A 23,254-nucleotide genomic window follows, 5' to 3' on the forward strand; every position below is an offset into this window, starting at 1 on the left:
GCCGAGGCAATAAATCGTGATAACGACCCCAAGGGAAAGGAAGGGGAAAAGGAAAGGCATTCTCAGAAAAGAACCAGAGATGTCCCACGACCCCACTCTCCCTACTGTATATGGCCTGCGAGGCCAGGCAACGTGTTCGGCAACGCCGAAGGATCTCCTCCGCTCGTCCCCTCCGTCGAAGATCTTGCTCGGCGGAGACAGCTTCACAACTGCGTCAAGGGAGGGATCGATATGTTATATACTAAATAGGAAAACGACCAAAGGTCGAGGAGATGAAATCTGCAATGTCTCTCGAGGAGCTCCGCGTAAAGGCGACCAGTAGCTGGGCGGAAAAAAACAATCTGAGGGACCTCGACGCGTGAGGGATTGTGGGTGCAACGCACGTCACTATAGGGATAGTATTTCAGACACGCCTTGTCGACGTCCCTTTTTCGACTACGAAAAACAAAATGCAATACTCCGCAGTGACCACTGGATGTCGGACCTTTGCACAGCATGTGATTCTAAGCAGATTAACAAACATCAGAAATGTTATTTAGAAGAATGTCTGTTGGCAGACTGTCAGCTATCCTTTAGCTCAGAGAATACAGCCTTGAATGCCTTGGGAAGAACTAGCATGACTGCTGTTTTTTTTTCGTTTCTGCAGAGTCCTTCTGTCTTGTGGAAGGAATGTTGGCACAATTTGCATTGCTTGCTTATGCCATGATGAAATGTATGCAGGTAGAAGCATGCTGTTGCCATGCAATGCTTCTACGCTTGCGGGTAGTGTGTGCTGAAGCTCTCATTACTTGAGGGTGCGGATTGCTCATTTGCTACGCCTTGCATTGCTAGTGCAGAGTGCTTGACGTGTTAGTGAGCAGCTGACTTCTTCTGCATAATATGTAGCTGCTTAATATCCATCTCTGATCTGGTTTTGTTTTCATAGTATAATATTTATGAACACAGAGTAAAACCATTGTCACTGCATCAGTTAAGGAATCACAATCAGTTAAGCAATCACAGTCAACCAACCCTGTGACCGGGATACTTTTCTGAATAGTGGAACACAGATTCAAGGAACAGTATATACTTTTAACTACTTTGAGGATAAGAGTTATTCTAGGGGAGTAAGGCCTTTTTGGTGTAAGATACAATTATAGTTGCTTTTCAGCTCAGTGGAACACAGTGTAAGAAAAGCAAGAACTCGTTATACTAACTTAGGCTGCACCAGGCATACCAAGGTCAGCTACACCTAAACTGCAATTGTTGATTTGTAGAGTGCTTATAGACAAGTGAAGTGCTTCAAAGCGCACTTTTCAAATAACTCATCAAGAATGGCACACCGCTATTATAGGCAGGTAAAACCGTATGTTGTAATATACTATTACAGTTGCTTTTTAGATCAGTGGAACACAGACTGAGGTAATCAATAACTAACTTATTTTAGGATGGCACACAGCTAACAAGGTAAATAAAACCTTTATACTTTTTAATTGAGCTATTAGCAACTATAGACGAAAGCCTGTTTTAGCATTTGTATAAAACAGACCAGGGAAAGCAACCCCCAATGTTAGACTTTATAAATGAATCAATGTTATTGGGAGGTAAAACCTCAGGCAGACATATTCTAAACAGGTTAACAAGCAGGTTAGGGGAAGAAAGACCCAGTTGGGAAACTTATACACCTATTCTCTGAAAGACATAGTGAAGCTAACAGCATTACTTCTGGGAAAGAGGCATAACCAGTTCACAGGTGAGTAACTAACCTTACATATACTTCAGAATTGCACAACACACATTCAAGGAGTTGCAGTTACCAACTAACTCTTTCACAAGTAACGTTTAAACACTTGCTTCAAGACCAAAACATTTCCTTATACAGTCCTCCTATTGTCTATTGTATGAATTCACTCAGAGGCAGAAGAGGGAGCCTAGTGGTCTAGATGCCAGCTGTAGGCATGGTGAGATAGGGTTCTGTTGCAGGCAAAAGTCAGAGTTCCTGTGGAAGACTGTTCCAACAAGTAGTACACTTTAAAGCTAGTTAGGGTGCAGGGACTGGACACCCTCAGAGGATTCCAGTAGTGGGCCTGGGTGAACTGGATGAGAGGAATATCAGAAAACACCCCAAAGCTACACAGGAATCACAAAAGCGTAAGCTAAGTAAATACCCCAGCCAACACAGTACCTCAGCACAGCCCAGTGGGCAAGACTTCAAGTTTTTGGCTGCAAATCCTGGTCGATGAATTCCTTGTCATAAAGGCCGGACACTGGATGGGATTTTGCAGCAGGGATCAATAGGGAAGGATCCAGGCAAGAGTTTCTGCGCGACTGGATGTGGCTGCGGTTTAGGGGCCCTTTTCAGGCGCCAGAAGACAGCATCACTGGTCAGATTCTCCTCACTTGCAAGGACTAGCACTCTGGTGAGGAGACTTCTTGGACTCCATTCACGTCTCTGCAGGTCCAGCAGGATGGCAACGAAGGTTCAGCTCGATACGGAAGACCGTGCACTGCACAATGGCTTGAGGTCCCAGGGTATTGGTGTATTTGTCGCAGCACGTCGTGGGATGGCTCAAAATGCAGGTGTTCGAGTCTAGTGGATCTAACCAGGCTCTGGGCCATCGTTTTCAGAGTACCCAGATCGCTTGGAATGAAGGGCAGAATACACAGAAGGCTCTCCGGTCGCTGGAAATAGTCTCGGCTGCGCTTTCTTCTTCCACTTCGAATTCAGGTAAAGTGGTCGACTACCTCTTCAGCTTCCAGATCAGACTTTTATGCAGGTGCCCAGCCAATCAAACCGACGTGCAACATTCAAACCTCAGTTGGAACTGGATTCTCGCAGTCAGGCTGGAAGACAAAGGGCTGAAGCGTTTGACTCCTCCCTCACTTCATGCCTTCAAAGACACTCTGGAGCATGAGCGGGCTTGACCTAGGTCTCCCGCCGAAGATAAACTAACACAAAGGAATGTCCTGCCCCGAAGGACAGAGAAAGGAAAAGGAAGACCAACATCGCAAAAAAAAGGACAAGGGCCATTTTGGTAAAATGGGCACCCATGGGTGCCTTTACCACAGCTGTGAAAAAGGCCTGTGGTAAAAGTGCACCAAATAAGTAAAAAGATTCACTGCCACCAGCCATTTAGGGTAAGGTTGTCCCTATAACAGAAATGCTACAGTGAGAATGAGATTAACAAGTTACTTACCTCTGGTAACTTTCTTTCAACTGGATGATCCTTCCACTTATTCCTTATTCTTTGATATTTCCAATATCCAGCTTTGCTGCTTTGGAATTTGTGCGTTGATGTCCTTCGGATACCTCCGTCTCGACGTTGACGGCACCGCAGGTATATCTAGCACGTGAAGCGCCTATTGGCCCGATTTCCGTTTTTACGAGTGGAGCATTTATCTTGTGTGCAAGGGTTATTCCCCGAGAGAGCATAGACTGCAACCGCAAGGGTAATTCTACTGCAGGGTAGGTTGGGAGGGGCGATAAGGAAAACGTGGGAAGAACATTCAGTTCAAAGAACGTTACAAGTGATAAATTGTTCTTCTAATGGACTGTGGCCTCCCACGTATTCCTTATCTTTGATACACTCCTAAAGCAGTTTACCTAATTTGGAAGAGGGAGTAGAATTTAGTATGGCATGAATATTTTATGGTTGTGTATGCACAGAATGCAACACTCCTTTTCCAAATGCAGATGTAATGTTTAGTGAAGGTGTGTACAGACGACCATGTGGTAGCTGTACATATATCCCTCATTGGAACTCCCCTCTGCAAGGCAGACAAAGTTGCAATGCCCCTGGTCGAATGAGCTCTTAGGTGTTCTAGAGGATCTTTACCTGCCAGTTTGTAGCATTCCGATATGGTTAGTATAATCCATCTGAATATAGTTTGCTTGGTAATGGCCAGTCCCAATAGGTGACCTGAATAGCCCACAAATAACTGGTCATCCTGTCTTAATCTTGCCAACCTGGAGATGTAAAAGCTCAATGCGCGCCTAGGGTGAAGCCTGTGAAGCCTTTCCTTCCCAGGTTGTGGAGGATAATAAAAAGATGGTAATGTTATCTTCCGAGTAAGATGAAACACAATTTTGGGGCGAAAAGTAGGCTTTACTTTTAGTACCACTCGGTCTTTATAAAAGATAGTATTAGGAGGCTTGCAGGATAAACCCTGTCGCTCACTCACCCTTCAGGCTGATGTAATTACCATTGAAAAGATGGTTTTTAGAGTTGGAATTCTTTAAGAACAAGAGTGCAAAGGCTCAAAAGGAGCTCCCATCACAACACCAAATTGAGATCCCACAGTGGGACTTGAAACGGGATTGGAGGGAAAACATTAGTCAGTCCCTTTACGAATTGTACTCTTAAAGGAATGGAACAAGTTACTTACCTGTAATTGTTCTCCAGCATGGGTCTGGCATGGATTCACATGCTCATGAATATTCCCAGTCAGGCCTAGAATCCTCGGTAAAAGAAAAAACGGTTTCACTTTCATTTATAAACTGTCGTTCTCCTATAAACCAATCACTGAGCTCTGGGTCATACTGCCCCAGCCAATGACTGCCCTCTCCCTAAGCCCTTCCTCTGGCAGCCATCTTCAGATTTGGTAGCACGTGAAGTGGCAGCATGACAAAGAAGAGCCACAGAGGTGCAGGCGGGAGGGTTTGCATGGGAATCCATCCTAGACCCATGCTGGAGAACAACAGCTGCAGTTAAGTAACTGGTTTCTTCTCCAGCATGGGGTCTGGCATGGATTCACATGCTCATGAATAAAGTAATAGCAGTACATACACAACCACGGGAGGTGGCAAGGCTCAACAGAAGCAATTACTTTTACTTCCTCACCAGGCTCACCTTCAAACGAACAGGTTGCGTAGCACTGCGTGGCCGACTCTGGACTCCTCTCCCTGGACTCTCGGAAGGCCAGGCAGCGGTCGGTTTGCCAACCGGTGACAATGAGTGATGCAGCCGGAGAGCCACCTGCAGATGGAAGCCTTGGACAAGGCCTTCCCATGGTTCACAGGACCAAAGTTCACAAAAAGCTAAGAAGTCATCCGGAAACTTTGTGCAGGCCACATAAAACTTCAGCGTTCGAGTCACATCTAGAGAGTGCTAAGTCCTTTCAGCCGGCGACGAAGGTGTACAAATAAAAAATGTAAAAAAAAAAAAAAAAAAACCCACACAGGTAACACCAAGGGCTCATTGAGATGAAATTCCGACTGAACCTTGGGCATGAAGGAGGGAGTCTGGTGGAAAGTCAAGCAAGGCTTGGGAAAAAAAAAAAAAAAAAAAAAAAAAAAAAAAAAAAAAAAAAAATTGTACCAGCGCTTCTCCTTGCACTAGAAACAGAAAGCGTTTGATTGGGTGGAATGGAAGTTTGTGTATGCCACCAAGATGGGATTTGGGGCGAAACTACTGTCAATGGTAAGGGCCAACTAAGCTAATCATCTCTCCTGCTAATGATAAATGGGCAACTAACAGGGTCGATTAAGGTAACTAGCGGCATGAAACAAGGCTGTCCTCTCTCCCCTGCTTCATGCAATCTTTCTAGAACCCCTCCTGTCCACAAGAAGGGCCACAGAGGACATAACAGGCATTCCGTTTGGTGGGCAGCCCCCACAAGATAACGTGTTCGCAGACAACATGTTGCCAACACTCACAGATCCAGAGACCTCCATCAGGGCACTGGAAAGAGAACTGGCAAAGTTTAGGGAGATTGCAGTGTTAAAAATTAATACTACCAAGTCTGAGGCAATGAACCGAACGCTACCGAAAGAGAGCAGGAGATTAAAGAAGCCTACCAATATAGTTGGGAGCCCACCATGATAAAGTACCTTGGGCTCAAAATCTCCAAAGACATTGGTTCATTGTACCAGAAAAATGATCCTTCCCTACTGGCCCAAGTCAAACAATTACTACAGGAATGGAGCCCACTTAGGATTTCCTGGCTGGGAAGGATCAATGTAGCGGAGTAACAGAGATTTAAGAGTCCTGCAGTGGACTATCTTGGAGTCTCTCCTTTGTTTCTCCAGTTTCCTGCTGTGGGTGGACCACTGACTGCTGCCTCAAAAACCCTGCGTGCCGCGGAGCGGCCACAGAGTAACGGAAAGTAACAGTCCTGCTGGGCTGCTGAGGCGGAGGACTGACTTGCCCCTCAATATCTCTGTGCCTAGCGGGCCAGGAATGCCAGAAGAAGATTGCTTGCTGCGAAGCACCCGTCGGCGCGAGGAGGAGGTAAGACTTGTCAAATCTCCTCTACAGCTACCTACGTCCTCAGAGCCTCCTCCCACCCTCTTGCCTTGTGGGTTGACTCCTGTACCTTTTCCCCTGGTCTCCGGGAGTTGTAACATCGTTGGGGGACCTCGTACAACGAGCTGAGCAACGTAAGCGTGGAAGCTTCTGATGTATCGGACTCGGCCCCTGCACCGGACACTGCACCGGACACTGCACTTGTCCATACATCCATATCCATTGGGATCCTTTGAACTCACCGGACCCCGTATTTGTAATATCACCCATGCACCGCCAGCAAACAGAACGGCCGCTGCCCTCCCAGCACCCATCGAAATGCAGGACGCCGTGAATATCCTCTAACATAATATCTGTTCAAATTCACGCATACCCCCTTGATAAACGACCCTTGCAAAATGAGGCTCACTTACTGTCTGGGGGGCGGCCAGGTGGCAACTTCGGTGGTGGCGAGCCCGGCCTCCCATGGTGGCGTTTGCCCCAGTCTCCGTCCTGGTCCGGAGGCTGGTGGGGGCAGTGCTGCGCCGGAGGGAGGCGCAGAGACGACTGAGGAGACTCCCGTCAAGGGGGCGAGGGGAGGCGGGGGAAGATCGACCCGAGGGCGCCGGGGAAAGGGGAGCCCTCTTCCTGCTGTCCCCAGGGCCTTCTGGCACCCGGGCGGCCGATGCGCCCAACAAGAGCATCCAAGGAGTAGAGAAGGCAGCAGCCCTTGGCTGCGTTGCTCCAGCAAAAAGTGCCTGTAGCTCTGCAGTGCGAAGACCGGCTAAGCGGCCCGAGGAAATTACGCCACAAACCCCTGCAAGGGCATCTGCAAGAGTGTCTGAATATGGACACATCTAAACATCAAACTCTTTCTTTCTCAGACACCGAAGGTAACCTTATTAGAAAAAACTTGCTTCTAAAATCTTCAAGCGACGCCAAAACAAAAAGCACTCCAAAATACTCCAAAGAGAGTTTAGAGAAAAATCAAAGGACACCATCGCTGTCGGCTGACTTTACAACTTTTTTTTTAAACAAAGACTAATGGGCACTGAGCAGATAGGCACTTCCGTTCATGACCTCTCAGACGTGGAGCTTCTGGAGGGCACATCTAAGACAATGAACAAAGTGGTCCTACTCCCCCAAAAAGCCTCATTTACAGCAGGCCTGGAAGTTTTCGCCCCAGTAGTGTTATTGGAGAAAAATTCTGACTTGCATGTTTTCGACCAGGAAATCTTGAGCCCAGTGAATTTAAATAAAAAGAAAAACGGACAGCACTTAATGTCCTGGAACAGAGCTTGCATCTTTTGTCTCCTGCCAGGCCTAGCGTGCTAAAGAAAAAGGGTCTCTCAGTTCAGGAGAGGGCGAAAGATTCTTCCAACAACTTACCGGTGGGCATTGTGACACCGATGGTGCCCACACCAAAGAGGAGCAGCCATTGTCCTGTACCATCCTGCACATTGCCTAATTTAGAAGAAGTGAGCTGACACTCCATTCTCCTCGTCCCGAGAGAAGTCAGGAGAGCCTCTTGGACCAAAAGTGTAACACCACCCCTAAGAAACCGGACCTGATGTCACTTATGTCTACCATTACTATTGCTCTTGCCCCCTTCGGAAAACTATACGAAGGTATAAATGACACCTTGAGAGACCATACATCTTTGATCGCCATGATGCACACTAAATTAATTTTCTTGGAAGGATTCGTCACAGCTTTAGAGAAACCGTCTCCTGCCCCAAAAAACCAAGCTTGCCTTTTCGGATGTGGGCTGCCAATCGATAAGTGCCCCCCAGTCAGCTCAACCTGTAAACACCTTTGTGGCAGCTCTAAATTCAACTACGTCTCCCCAAGTTGACTTTACAAGAGACATGCTTCAACAAAAACAGTTGGCTTTACAAATTTATCCCAACCTCAGGACCAGGAAAAAACTAAGCCTTTAAGGGGAAATCGGCCTAATGCTGTCGACCTTCAAACAAGAGGAATTAGTAATGGTTGTGTAGTTTTGAAACGGCAGATCAATTACAGCATTCACCTCCTGGGCAGCAACTTAGGACCGTGTCATTTGTGAACAGTGGTGATGAGCAAAGAATCAAAGACTATCAGATTTTTGAGAAAAGAAACGCCAAGCCTGACAATCTAGACTCCAATTTTGCAATTCATTCAAATGACATCCAGACCACTTCTGGTCTGGGACCAAAAGACGCAGATTCCCTAACCTCCCATGACAGTCTAGCCAACAGGGCGATTGACAGACCCTTGGTTATTGCTCCCCGGCTCCCACTCGGAACCTTCCGTGAAGACAATGACTCTAGTATGATCTATGTAGACACATTAGCGATTCATCAGAGACCTTCACGGATTGATCAATCTTTCGCAACTTCGAACCACAGTGGAAGACGACAAAATCATGGCCCCCTTTGATTCAACTTTAGGCAAAAGGCCTGACCAAGATGACCCAAAAACTGTAGATAGGGGAACGGTAGCTCCAGGTACGCCACTTTCACCAGAATTCTTGACACTATCAGAAAAAAGGAATTTTAACGAAAAACCAAGAATTGTCGCCCCTAAATCCTCACAGGGCCCGAGAACCCCAAAGGACAATCCGAAATATAGGTTTAAAATCACGTGTAGGGGAGGAAGGGGGTGAAAGGGGGCTGCAAAAGGAGCGGCCAATCCTCGCTCATCCACACCTTCCTAAGTGAAACCTAGACCTTCCTATTACTAAACAAAGTAAAGCCAGCACTGAGACACCATCCTTCCAACACTGGCTCAAGAAGCCCCACCCCTCCAAGACGATCGCATGGAGGCAATCGTAACCTTCGAAAGGACAGCCACCAGAGAACCGATCTGAGAGGAAACGGGTCCTTTACAAGAGTAAGAACCTGATTTTGAATCGCAGAACAATCGTTCAGATCTTGCATAGCATTCCAAACCTGCGATGTTCAAGGTCTGAAGACATCAAAATCGCAGAATTCGGTATCAAACATAGAACCGATTCCGTTTTCCTGCACATTCCATCACAATGGGTTTGTTCAATGCTGGCTAACGAGACAGGAAACCTTCAAATCCTGGGATTTATTTAACTTCGATCGAACAAACAAGATCTCCAAAACCAATAAGTGAACGTTTAACAATCGGACAACGTGTTCAGTCATCAACCACTGGAGGAGTCTGGGCTTTCAACCTCGGGGGAAAAAACTAGCCCTCGATGGTGTCAAAATCACAGACTTACCTCGACTCACTGAACACTGGAATAAAGCCGTCTGGTCCCCGCCCGGACATTAAGAGAATTGTGACTCAAGAGAATTTGCCCCTAGATGGCAGGGTGTTGGGTCGAAAAAGCCTCACGAATTACCAGCTGGCAACTGGTCGTGGATCCAGGATGCACTTTGTAAGGGGAAAGCATAGCCACTCAGTACGTGGCAACCATCCGGCAAAAGGAGTCCGGCCTAAACCACCGTGGAAACAGGAATCCATCTGCCATGCTGAACAAATTAAAAGAGAAACCACTAAGGTTGGCTTGCTGGAACACCAGACGTGATCATTTTACATCTCTCCTAGCGACGTAAACCTGGGTGACTACGATATACTCCGTTTACAAGAGACTTGGCTGATCCACCGTCCACACCTAGACAGCTATGATATGATTACAGCTGATGCAGCAAAGGGCGACAAGGGACACCCCTACTCAGGCCTCTTGATAGCTATAAGAACAGGAGTGGGCATGCATATCACCAAAACCACCTATTCAGACCTGTCCTGCTTGTGGGCCATAGTGGAATGGCAAACAACAACCGACTAACAAGATTAGCAGACACAGTAATTTGCTAATAGTAACTTGTTATTGGAACCAGTCAGCAATTTCAGATGGCAAATTTATTGACCTGGTTACGGCAATATTGGACAAAGCCCAGGCAAAAAACGAGATAAGACTATTATAATCTGTGGAGATTTAAACATTGTACTTGAAACGGCAACCAAAGGACCAAAGCTCCAAAAAGCTACCAACGTGGCTGTCTCAAGAGGACTTAAAAAGGTCTAGCTTTACGAAGGCTAGAGGTCTACTTAAGTCAAAAAAAAGAAAAAGGAAGGTCTCGATCATTCAAACATCCCTACATGGGAAAGGGATTCCCAATTTGGAGACTTGGATCACATCTTCGTTACGCCTGACATCTTTGAACTAATTTCAGGCATTAACATCAGAAGGACACTAAACAGTGACCACAACATTGTAGAACTAGGGCTCCCTCAGGTAAACACGGCCTGGCTTTCCACCAGGACGGTGGGCTTAAAATCTAACAATGCTGGAAATAGACTACGATTAAATCCAGATGATATAACAGCGCTTACTAAAAAGTATTATGAAGCACGAAATCCAGACACAGTCCCTCAAAAGCCATTGATTACAGACTGCTGCTTCTTCCATTCAGCCGTGGCTCTTCAAACAAGAAAATCTCCACGGAACGTCACACTTTTGACCTCAAAGTACACAAGAAAAAAAGGGCCTTGAGGCTTATTAAACGGTAGGCCGCAAAATCTTCCAACCCGGATTTCAAATTTAAGGCGGTTTTCTCCATCAAATCCTATAAATCTTGGGTAGCACAACACAAATATATGCTACTAAAACAAGATGCTGAACAAATGTTGAGAACCCTCCGCAACAAAAAATCCCCAAGATTTTTGGGCACTGATCAAAGGTGCCTTGAAGACAAACTCCGAGGTAACTTCAAACAGTGTAAACGAGAGGACTTGAATATCTCATTTGTCATCCCTTTTTAATGACCCATACCATCATAATGGATCTGGAGAACCACCGGAAACATCCCTAACATGGAACTGCGATTATGGTGCGCCTGACATTATAGAAAAAAAAAAAGCTTAACAGATCAAGGGCACCTGGCCCAGACGGATTGACAAATGCCATCCTAAAAGAACATCCAAAGGAATGGTCGGCCTTTATCCAAGCCATCTTTTGTGATATCTCGAAAGGAAAATCAATCCCAGCCTCTTGGAAGCTAGCAGTGATAGTCCCAATCTTTCAAAAAGGGGACAAGTCTGACCCGAATAACTTTAGACCGATAGCGCTGCTGGATGTAATCGGTAAAACCTTCAGAACTTTCCTTTTGGAAAAATATGTGGCCTGGACACGATCAACGCAATTGACCCTTTCGAGACGGGATTCGTTAAAACCATGGGAACCTCTGCAAACATCTTAAGCATTTTGAAACACAAGGCGCACTTCAATAAAAGTGAAGTTTTTATAGCGTTCATGGACCTCGTTCAAGCCTTCGACAGTCGATCGTCAACTCCTCTTGACCAACATGCAGTCCTGGGATGCCCAGAAAACATAATAGGCCCCCTAAAAGCACTCCATTCGGAAACTAAAATTCAGGTCTGGCTGAATCAAGCAGGGCTCTTGACATACCTAATCCCGACATATCGGGGGGTGAAGCAGGGTTGCCCCTTGGCACCGGCAGTATACAACTTTTTCACTTCACACATCCAATACTTTGAGCCAAATTTGAGACCATTCCCTCCCTCAATAGGTGGCGAGAAAGTGACCCGTTTGGGCTACGCGGATGATCTTATATTAATGGATCAAACAAGAATTGGCCTACAAAGGCAGTTGGAAAGCCTGCAGAGATACACCGCCTTGAACCACCTTGAAATAAATCAAGCCAAGACAATGATCATGCAATTTAAACGAGGGACCCAGAAGATCGAACCTTTTATATGGCATGTGGGTTCCAATCTGATCTCAAAAAAGTGGAGACCTTTAAATAGCTGGGAACTACCACAAACAACAGCTTGGTAGAGACTGTTTCTGGAAGACCTGCAAACTAAAGCAAAACAACTGGCGAGCCAAGTTAATATCATGGACGCAAAGTTTGGACGATTTTCTTTGGCAGCAGCCATAACTTATTAGAAGGGAAAGATAGTTCCTTCCTTAACATATGGTTCTGATGGAATTCTGGGTATTCCCGAGGAGATCTGGGGGCGTCTAGAATCAATTATCTGGAAAAAACACTAAACCTTCCAGGTTCAGTCCAGATTGATGTCCTGCGCAACTATCATTATCATCACTTGAAGCAGCAGTGGAATGGAAAAGGCTATCTCTATCGTAAAACAATGCTACCTAGCTGTCCAAAGGTGCTGGATCTAATAAATACAGATGGTTTGTTCCTGATCCCTCTAAGTTTGTACTACTGGGCGTCTCATCTTAAACTTTTGGCAGACTTGTGCTGCTCGAAGAAGAACTTATCTCAAAGCCCATGCAGGTGAAAGGAAAAACTCCTCCGTGCCAATTGGATCCGAACCTTGGAGAAGGCGAGCGCTTCCAAACTGGTTGGAAAGATACCATATCTTGCCCGGAAGTGAAATTAACTGATGCCATATCTTCTTAAATTCCCTGATCGGCGTTTCACGGACACGTTTGAGAATTCGCCTCAACTTAATTCTAACTTACGAAATGAAGACAATGAAGACTATAAAAGGGACGAACCAATAAATTGGTTGCAGATTCTGTTAGATCGAGTCCGAAAAAGAATCTATGTATCATGTGATGATCAATTGCTGCGGCCTGACTGCAGAGCGCCATCAATTTCTAACACCTCTCTTTCGTTCTCTACAAACACTGGATGACCGCCAACGATGGACTGCACTGATGAGTGGCATTTCCACGTCATGGGTGATTGGAGTAGTTAATTTTAACCCGAAAGTCTACCCACTAATAACTGCCTGTCATCTAAGTAAACCGTAGACCAGAAACCACCCTATGGGAACTGTAAGAAACTGAATGAAGTGGTCGCTGGAAAACAAGAAAATTGGAGAAAGAGGACCTTTATCTTAATGTTGGTCTTTTTGTAAAAATTGCAATGCAATTAAATGCAACACCATTTCAGAGCCTGATCACAGAAAGCGCGGGAGATAAAAACCTAGTAGGCACTCATTTCTAAAATAAAATGAGGAAACAAGACCCATCCGATACGAGAGGCTATGGGAAGAGGACGTAGGCCGCCAGATAGAGGGGGGAATGGGAGCTACTGTGGGCCAACATACCAAAGCTAACGAGAGCGATTCAAATACAGGAATTCTGGACAAAACTAATGTGCCAGTGGCATCTCACCCCCGAAAGCCCTGAACAAAATATACCCAGTAGGGAGGATAAATGTTGGAGGGGCTATAGAGAAGAAGGGACATGGAGACACGTGTGGTGGAATTGCCCCCAGATTCAAGCGTACTGGGTCACGATAACAGTCGCAGTTGAAGAGATGACCGACTCAAAGGTTTAGGTAACCGAGGCGAGGCTATGTTGGGCCTCTGAGGAATAATCGAGGAGCTTCCCTCCAAAGCGCAGAAGAAACTCTATGCAATACTAATACTCTCTGGGGCATTGGTAATCGCCCAGAAATGGAAGACGAGGGACCCACCGTAGGAGCACAAATAGATAAGCAAAATTTGGCATTTTGCTTGCATAGAATGGATAACATACCCCATACAGGTGAATCATCAGGGATTTGTGGCGGACTGGGACTTTGTGATGAGATGCCTTCAGAAAGACTCAAAAGTAACATGGTGCCCGAGAAAAATGAAATTGTCGGGCCCGGTGAAGGAGGGTCTTGTGAATGTGAGACTGACTTGTATTCTAGGTCAAGTAGTGGGTTGTGATCACAGAAGGGCCCTAGCAGGGGAAGTGTTCCAGGATACAGTCGCAAGCAATGGACAAGAAATGCACACATTGGGAGTTTGGATGGTCAACAGTGGGGGCCTGTTATGCAGTTTGTAGGTTATGAAAAATGTTGATGAAAAGAAACGCATAAAAGTTTTATATCGCGAGTCGTCAGGATCCCTTGGAAAACAATTTTTGCATACATGGTGCATGCCGTTCCAAGCAAATCTGGTATTGCACGATGGGCACAATTTAAATGGTGTGCGTCCACGATTGGCAAGGAAGCAGGCAAGCTTAGTAGTGTAACAGTTAGAAAAACAGAGTTGAGACCACCCCGTAGTACCCAGTGCTCACTATTGCTTCCTGCCAGGAAGCTAAATTCATTCCTTTAGATCCGTTATTGATTGGTGTGTTTAGCTTAATTATCCGTTCAGAAAAGCAGTTTCAAAAGACCAGCTCAAAAAGTTACTTCTTTTTCAAATCTTTACTGTTGTGGTTGTGTTTAGATCACACAATTAATCAGTGGATTCACAATTCCTCTACAAATCAATACGGCTCTTGCCAATGCATTTCGGTGCCTAGCACCATCTTCAGGGCTACATTTTAACACAATTCATATCACAAAATTAAAATGTAAGTGTACATACCCACAGGTAATTCAGTCTCATTGTGTAGTTGGGTGAAAAGTAAAAAGGAAGGACAAATTCCAATGTATTCATTAGTGACCATGGTAACGTAAGCAATGCTTCATTGCAATGTACATAATGTGCTCGTAATCATGCATTTTTACCTTAGCCGTTTTTTCGCAATCCTAAACGCCTCCTGTATAAGTACACGTAAGTAGAGTGTCCCTGTCGGGAGAGAGGGATAATCAGCTTTCTACAATTCACTTTTAATCTTCCTCTGTTCGAACAAAATGCCGTCATTGCAGCGCGTCTTACCTTCACTATGCTTCTTTACGATCTGCTCGCAAAATGAGTCCCCGTGCGCGAGTCCCTGTGCGAGGCTTCCTAACGGCGTTACCATGGAGTTCGTGGCATCGCCCATCGTCCAGGATTGGACGAGGTGGACAGTTGGTTTTTGGTAAATGTTGGTTTTGTAGCCTGTGATTTTTTTTAGTTAATTTTTTGAAAATAAAATGCTTTTCGGGGAATTGTGGTTACTTTATCACCTAGGGATGATACGCTTTGTGAATTTAGAGGCTACACATTAGCGAGCATTTACGTATATGGCTATTCTAACAATGTAATAACGATGAATGTAAGGCCCTAACAGTATGGGTTAAATACAATCTGTGATTAATATGTATTGCAATGTGACCCTTGTGCGATGTACGATAAACAGTCAGGCTTGCATGCCGTGTGACATTCTCTCAGCAAGCTATGACATATAGTAAGCACACAGTAGGTCTCTGCCCCTCTCATGTAAGAGGGTGAGACTTGAGACACGCTTTGTCCGTCCAGTTGTGGACGGGGGATTAGTCGCTGTAACCATGGAGGCTACCCTATATAACTTCATCCCGATGATGATTGAAGAAACCAATGAAAAATATACCGTAATGCATATTTATGGAATCTTACAATCATGCCAACACAGGCGGTTGCCATGGAGGTCCCTTGTCCCGCCCCTCCGCTCACACGTAGGGGTGGGACGGGAGGCACGTCCACCTCGTCCAATCCTGGACGATGGCCAATGCCACGAACTCCATGGTAACGCCGTTAGGAAGCCTCGCACAGGGACGCACGCACGCGACTCAGTTTGCGAGCAGATCGTAAAGCAGCAGTGTGGAGGTAAGACGCACTGCAATGACAGGGCATTTTGTTCGAACAGAGGAAGATTATAAGGGAATTGTAGAAAGCGGATTATCCCTCTCTCCCGACAGGGACACTCAACTTACGTGTACTTATACAGGAGGCGTTTAGGATTGCGAAAGAATGGCTAAGGTAAAAATGCATGATTACGAGCACATGATGTACATTGCAATGAAGCATTGCTTACGTTACCATGGTCACTAATGAATTCCTTGGAATTTGTCCTTCCTTTTCACCCAACTACACAATGGGACTGAATTACCTGTGGGTATGTACACACATTCTATTTTTGTGATATGAATGGTGTTAACATGTAGCCCTGAAGATGGTGCTAGGCACCGAAATGCATTGGCAAGAGGCGTATTGATTTGTAGAATTGTGAATCCACCGATTGTGTGATCTAAACACAACCACAACAGTAAAGATTCGAAAAAGTAGTGACTACAATTGCTTTTTTGAGCTGTTTTTTTTTAAACTGCTTTTCTGAACAGATAATTAAGCTAAACAAACCAATCAATAACGGATCTAAAGGAATGAATTTAGCTTCCTGGCAGGAAGCAATAGTGAGCACTGGGTACTACGGGGTGGTCTCCACTCTGTTTTTTGAACTGTTGTTCTTACTATAAAGCCCGAGTGTGGTTGGGCTTGGTTTGAAACCGGTAGTCTCCTTAGAAAAGCACACATTTATCTGAAATAACAAAAGAAACGGCTTGTCTCTCCAAACAAAACGAACCAACGGTGGTGCCCACCTGTTTTCCATTTTTTGTTAAAGCTTACTAGTGTAAACCTGTGTGTACATACTAGCGGGCTTACATTTTCCAAGTGAAAGGGACTAGGTGTGCAACCTCTTTGCTTCCCCACCCCCCACTGTACCTACTGCATAGCATTTCGGCATGTTGTGCCTTCTGTGCGATCTGTCAACCGCTACTGCCTTAAGTGATCCTCTTGAAGTTGAAATCTTGACATGAGACTTGACAGCTATGATAAAGTGAAAAAACAGACTCCACGTTCACCCTTAACGGTGAAAAAAAATTGAAGACACGATGTAATAATCAGCAACAACCATGAAATGGTAGCCTATGCAAACCATGTGTATCCAAGCAGATTCACAAGCGGTAAACTGTGTTTGGGCGCATCGCATTAAGCGCCAGCAGTTCGGCACAGCACCTTGGGTGCATGTCACATTCGGCACACCCTGTTAGCAGCTGGACACTGCAACCTACATGTGCATGGAGCACGCAGTTAAAAGAAAGCGCCATACATTGAGCTGCTAGTGTTTGCTTAAACAGGTCAACATCTTGTCATCCAAAGCACCAAAAAAAGCAGTGCTTCGGTTTAAAATAAATGTAGATAACAGCACTATCCAGGTGCGCAGGTCCTTTAAACAGACAGCGACGAAAGCACTGCGCCTGAATGTACAGCTTCCATTCACAAGTCCCAGAAATATATATATTGTGTTGATACCTTACAGAGTAATTTATTTGCATACTTTCATGTATTTCTCCACTTTCCTGAGGCAGGGATGAAATGAAGCCTTTGAAAAATATTTCAGCATTACAGCTTACATAGCTCATCCTGGAAATCTTTTTTCTTTATCAGCGCCCGTCCCGATTTGTATTTTTGTTCAGGGAGGCATGAATTAGAGGTTGAACTGCCCCACACATGGCAATCTTTAAAACGAGGTCTAAATAGTACACTGGTGTGTCATGAGTGAGCAGAACTGAAGCAATGAGAAAGAAAATGGGGCGGGGGAGAAAGAAAAGGGGAAGAAAATAAATGTAAGCAGCCCACCCTGTATAATGCATACCTCATTCGTGTAACTGAACTCTTTATGCGCACATCTATCCACGGGTCTGGAGCGCTATACAAATAAAATAAACAAAACAACAACAAACCCTGTTAGGGTGCTCTCAGAAAGATAGGAGAGGATGGGAGAGTGTCATTAATGTAGGTGCAGTGCAGTTGAACTTCTGTATGGCAGGCAAGTTCCATGCCTTTGCAAGATCAGTGGTGGCACAATCATCCACATATCATGTTCGTGCCTTAAGGCCGAAAGAGGGGAGGAATAACCAATTACAAGTAAGGCCTTCGACTTGTGGAGCCAGTGTGGTAAATGTGTCAATTCTCATATTTGGATTGCATTACATCACAATCATGAGAAAAGGGTGGGGTTCGACTTGGACCTTCATGTGTCTCTGGGAAGCTTTTGGGCTGGGCATTTTGGGGGCTGATTGGGCTGGGTTGGAGGGAGTCTGGCAATAAGTCACAGCCTTCGATAGGCTGGTGCAGTGTCCATTGGATGCCCATGAATGGCTTTAGAAAGAAAATTGTTTAGAGAAGAGTGAAGTATGCTCAAGGCTGAGCAGTAAAACTTAACTTAACTTTTAAAATCGACATTGCAACCAACCAGATGGCAGGGAGAAAAAAAAAAACAATCTGGAGGAAGTCAGTGCATGAATGTACATTGGTAACTGTAGAGTTACAGATATGTCCCAGTCAATGCCATGTCCCAGTCAATGCCATTTTTAGGAAACCAAGATAATCTAAGACTATGCACCAACCACTGAATGTAGGCCTATACATAGCATGTGAACCTAAGCAGATTCACAACCCCAGAAATATAAACAAAATATGTTGTCCATTTAGAAATGGTTGCAAATAGATTCAGAATTCATTTTTGCAAATCCATCCTACTGCAATACAATTAATTAGGTACAACGTCCTATCAGACAGGTTTAACAAAAATGTTTCAATGAAGAATCGAAAAATATAGGGGAGGTGGGAAAATGCATATAAGGGGAGGGGATGTCCAGAATATAGAAAATAAAATAGGGGACAAGGGATGGTTCAATCCCCCCAAAAAATCTAATTTATTTTTTCGTTGAAAAAATATTTTTACAAAAACCCATTAAAAACAAATCCATCGATTAAATGACAGAACCATTAAAACACCTACATATCTAGAGAGTAAGCTTAAATACAAACATTACAGAAATAAAAAGGAAGCATATTGAATGACAACACATCAAAAGGCTCTAAACCACTTACTGTGTGTCCAATGGTATTGGCATAGGTGTCTGCGATCCAAGACATCTCTCTCTCGCCCGTACTCATATCTGGAGCAGGTACATCTATACCCGGTCCTGTTCAAAAGACAGCAATTATAACAAATCCATCAATTTTCCAAAACTTTCTGGCTCTAAAACAGCAAAGCATTTAAGTTGACCATACATCCTTATTGGCTAAATGTATTCAGATGAGACATGTAAATGCAATGGAGTAAATTAAAGGAAAGAGGACAAAGCTCAGAAAGTATGGAATTAAACGGAGCATCATTTGTATTGGCGAATACCCTATGCAATGAAGTATACAAGCGGATCCGATTGTTTAGAGTACCTGCTTACAAGCAGGTAACCCAGTCACCTGCAAATCAAGAACAGTTTCAATGTTAAGACCAAAAGCATTTCAGACCAACGCATTGCAATGGCTCTCTTCAATACTGCAAAGATTAAGGATCTTGCTTGATCAGCATAAAGGACAGACACACACACAAAAAAAAAAAAGATTTTGTGCAATAAACTGTACATTGCCCCATTATGAAATCCAAAAGTATTTTTTGAAATGGCTGGTGGGACTTTTAAGTGATTAATAGAGCGAAGAGGACATCTGCCATGGCATTTGGTACCCTTGGTGAAAAGAGAAACTCTAAGAGGACAACCGCGGACATCATGCAGTTGCCGTTCTACCACCTTAATACTGCCCGACTACCAATATGCCATGGGGAGGATTCAATGCTGAATCATTGGTGTGGGGATGAAAGTGTGGCGAGGAATAGCTATGCATCTGCACAAAAGCAGACAGGAACTATCTTCAACCACCTACACCGCAGCTGGCAGAGCTCATCTACTTCAGTCCCCCAGGATCCTCCCATGAAATGGGCATCTCCACCCCCCCCCCACTCAAATAGGGGTGCCTTCTCCCAGGAGGCCAGGGAGGTGAGGGCTGCTACCAGATAGTCCCCCTGGTGGTGGTATAGCGGGGATTACCACCCCCTCCAGACACCCTCTGGGGAGGACGACCATCTAGGATATAGCCCTTATAGGAACATCACCCCCTCACACTCTAGCCTCTACTTCTCGGCTCATCTTTGTAGAGACTAGGCCTATGTGCGGTTCTAAAATGGACTACCTCACGTCCTACGGTCCTGGAAAGTACTGAGATGAAGAAAAGCGTCAGTAACATAGGTGATCGAAGTACTGGGATGAGGTGGGGTACAGAAGGAATCAAGAAAACTAAGGAACTGCAGTGCCATAGACTTCTGCAGCGGTCGGTCCTGCTTGCGTGATAAAGCTTAAAGGAGGACTGCCAGTCGGAAAAAACGCAGCCAACCAGGCAAGAGACCTTTAAGCCGGAATAGAATCAGAGAAGGCCAGAGCAGAGCGCTCCTGGAGTCAAAATGACAACGAGACTCCATCCGACGGCATAGACGCTAAAGGGAGGCTGGCAAATGGTGCAGTGGCACAGGGAAGTCTTAGATTTCCCAAAGGTTTAAATACCTTCTCTTGATGAAACTACTGTTTCCAAGAGCAGTGAAGTGAAATTGACTTACTTGCATTTTGTAACTTTCTAGACCAAGCACACACTATCTTTACCATAGGGTGCTGGAGCGGTTACTTCGTATCCCCTTGGTCTAGTTTCTCATGTAACATTTTTATGTTACCCTTTCTACAATTAATGGCTGGTGGCAGTGGTTTACTTTTTACTACCATTGTATGGTAGTACCGCGGGCTGCGTTCGCAGCTGCAGTAAGGCACCCATGGGTGCCCATTTTGTCAAAATGGCCCCGGTATTTTTTAGCCATTTCTTGCTGAAAGGGTCCTTCAGATTTACTCTGACAAACCAGGTTTGGTCCCTTTGTTTGTTTTGTCTTTGGCGGGATTCACAAGTGAAGCCCACCTCTGGCTACAGTATGTCTGGCAGGGGCAGAAAGCCAGGGAGGTGCCCAAAACTCCCTGTGCTTAATCCCCTTGGTTACAGGAATGCACCCAAATGTGATTGGCCAGCTGGCTGTCGGCAAGAACAGCCACCCTGCTGTGTGATTGACAGCTAGGCTGGCATTAATGTGAGAAACCTGCATAAAGGGGGGCGCTGTTGAGCCGCCGACAAGATGGCCGCCTAGCTACGGAGCTCCGAGACCCACAGATCATTATCGATAAACAACGGTGGAATCCGCACATCTCTGACCCCAACAACTGCACCAGTTTATTCCCCTAGTTGTGGGGCACATACCGTTGAAATCCCGCCGGCCAGGATCCAGCAGCGGCCAAGATACAACCGACGGCGCCGGCCGGCCCTGTGCGACCGTTGGGCCCGCCTCCTGGTGCCCTGGGGAGTGGAGCGCTTGTCCATCCGGGTGCACCCCCACCGGGCCGAAGAGTCTGTGCCGCGGAGAGATCTCCTGCCGAGCTGCCACCTTGGGACGTCGGCGCGAACCCCGGCGGTATTGCCGCCGCGAGGCCCACGGACCGTGGGAGGAGAAGGTGAGTGCCCGGGGACGGTCAAGCGCGCCGCCAACCATCCGCTGCCTCGCCGGAGCTCCCTCGAGCCCGGCATCAACCCCGAGGCAGCTGCGGCTCGCTCCCGCCTATCCCCCTCACCTCGGCTGTTTTCCTTTCCGAGCGCGGCGGCGTCTTTCAGGATCCCGTGCCCGCCCCCGGGCTCTGCTGGCTGCGGCCCTCCGAGGCCTTGACACCCCAACCCTGACGCTGGAACTGGGCCCCCCCTCACTCATCCACGGGCTGGGAGCGGCACACGAACGGAGCCGCGGAGGGAGCGGCTGACACCCGCGGGCTGCATTCACGCCCTCCGTCCGCATTGGGGACAGATACAGCCAGGGAGCTGCAACAATAACACAAACCCCAAGAAGGGAGAGCACCCTCCACTGGTAATACCTGCAATCAACAGCAGAACGATCCCTTGCCTAGGAGGGCCCCCGAATTGCCCATTCATTGAATTTACCTCAGAGGGCCTCAAATACCGCCAAGCACAGCACTAGTCTTCCTGGAGACCATCAAATCCCTCCAACTATACCCTACGGGCTCCCCCTGGCCAACTCCGCTCCATAAAGCACACACTGCGCTGTCCATAGTCCACGGATTGGGGCAATACCTCTAATATTAGGCGCTTAATCTATTCGCCAAACCACTGGCCGGCTGCCACCCCTGTCACTGTGCTCCTGAACCGGATTTCGCTACTAAACCGCCCACCTGAGATAGTGATGTCGAACAGAGCACAGGGAGCGAACAAGGCGGGCGCTATGGACAAGTTCACCAAGGCGGCGCCCAGGCCAGACCAGGCATCCTCCTCCACCATACAAGAAGACAGCGATGCCCTGCCGGATCCACCTCAGCCTGACCTGACTGTAATGATGGAGTCTATGGCCAAAAACTTTGCAGCGTTCCACGAAAAACTTGACGATATTAACGCCAATGTGGCCTCCCTGAGAGCCAAACTGGACCAACATGGTGCAAAAATCACAGAGGCGGAACAAAGAATAGGAACCAATGAGGACAATGTTCACGCACTACAGGGCACTGTCGCAGGACTCGTCCGTGATATGAAACAAGTCAAAGCCAAGTGTGATGACCTCGAATCGAGGTCGCGAAGAAATAATATTCGCATTGTGGGGGTTCCCGAAACTGCTCTAAAAGGTCGCATGGAACTAGCGGTCGAACAACTACTTAAAGACCTACTCGGCAACCCTGAGCTATCACCATTCTTCACGGTAGAGAGGGCACATCGCTCACTGGCACCCCGACCCAAACCTGGAGACTTTCCTAGACCAATAATCGCAAAACTGCTCAGTTACAAAGACAGAGACCATATACTCCGCCTGGCCAGAGAGAAAGGGGAACTAAGGCTGGACTCCCAAACAATTAGAATCTTCCCTGACTTCTCTGTGGGAGTACAAATGGAACGTCGCCAATTTGGAGGAGTCAAAAAGATGCTGAGAGACAGAAAAATTGAATATGCTATGCTCTTCCCGGCTCGCCTAAAATTTACTCATCTTAACAAAATATACTTCTTTACCGTTCCAGATGAGGCAGTCAAATTTATCTAGGCGCAAATCCCGCCAGTGGACCAAAGGGGGGAACCAATGAACGATGACCGAAACACGAGTTCGCATGACCCTGCTATAGACCTTACCAACTACGTCTCTCCCAAAAGCAGCCCCCCCCTCAGGGGGTGAATTGGTCCTCTCCCCCCCCCCCTCCCGCTCATTGGGGCCTAACTAGCCCCGATGGCTCCATTCGCACGATATGTAGAAGAGAGGTATGCCACTGCGATTTGAGACCAGGGTGGCACCCTCTGGTCCCGAACCTCGTCACCCCAGCCTATCAACTAGGCACCAAACCACTCCAACAACGGCGTGGACCTTGTGACCCAAGTACATGCTTGCTTTCCTTGTAACCCTATGTTTCATCAGCCGTGTAAAATATCAATGATGTACCATCATGACATGTGTTAACAAATGTGGGTCGTCGGCAGCGGTAGCCCCCACTGCAGCTGCA

General features: G+C 46.3%; 1 protein-coding gene across 1 annotated transcript in view; it reads right to left on the reverse strand.

The window, feature by feature from the left end:
• GLUD1 (glutamate dehydrogenase 1) overlaps window positions 1-23,254 on the reverse strand; it is a 501,976-nt gene that overhangs the window by 331,034 nt on the left and 147,688 nt on the right. The window contains exon 5 of the mRNA XM_069610788.1: window positions 18,732-18,826. Coding sequence (XP_069466889.1) covers window positions 18,732-18,826 — 95 coding nt within the window. The remainder of the gene's footprint in view (window positions 1-18,731; window positions 18,827-23,254) is intronic.

This window comes from Ambystoma mexicanum, chromosome 8, assembly GCF_040938575.1.
Source record: "Ambystoma mexicanum isolate Mex_15411 chromosome 8, UKY_AmexF1_1, whole genome shotgun sequence".
In the NCBI taxonomy this organism is placed as follows: Eukaryota; Metazoa; Chordata; class Amphibia; order Caudata; family Ambystomatidae; genus Ambystoma; species Ambystoma mexicanum.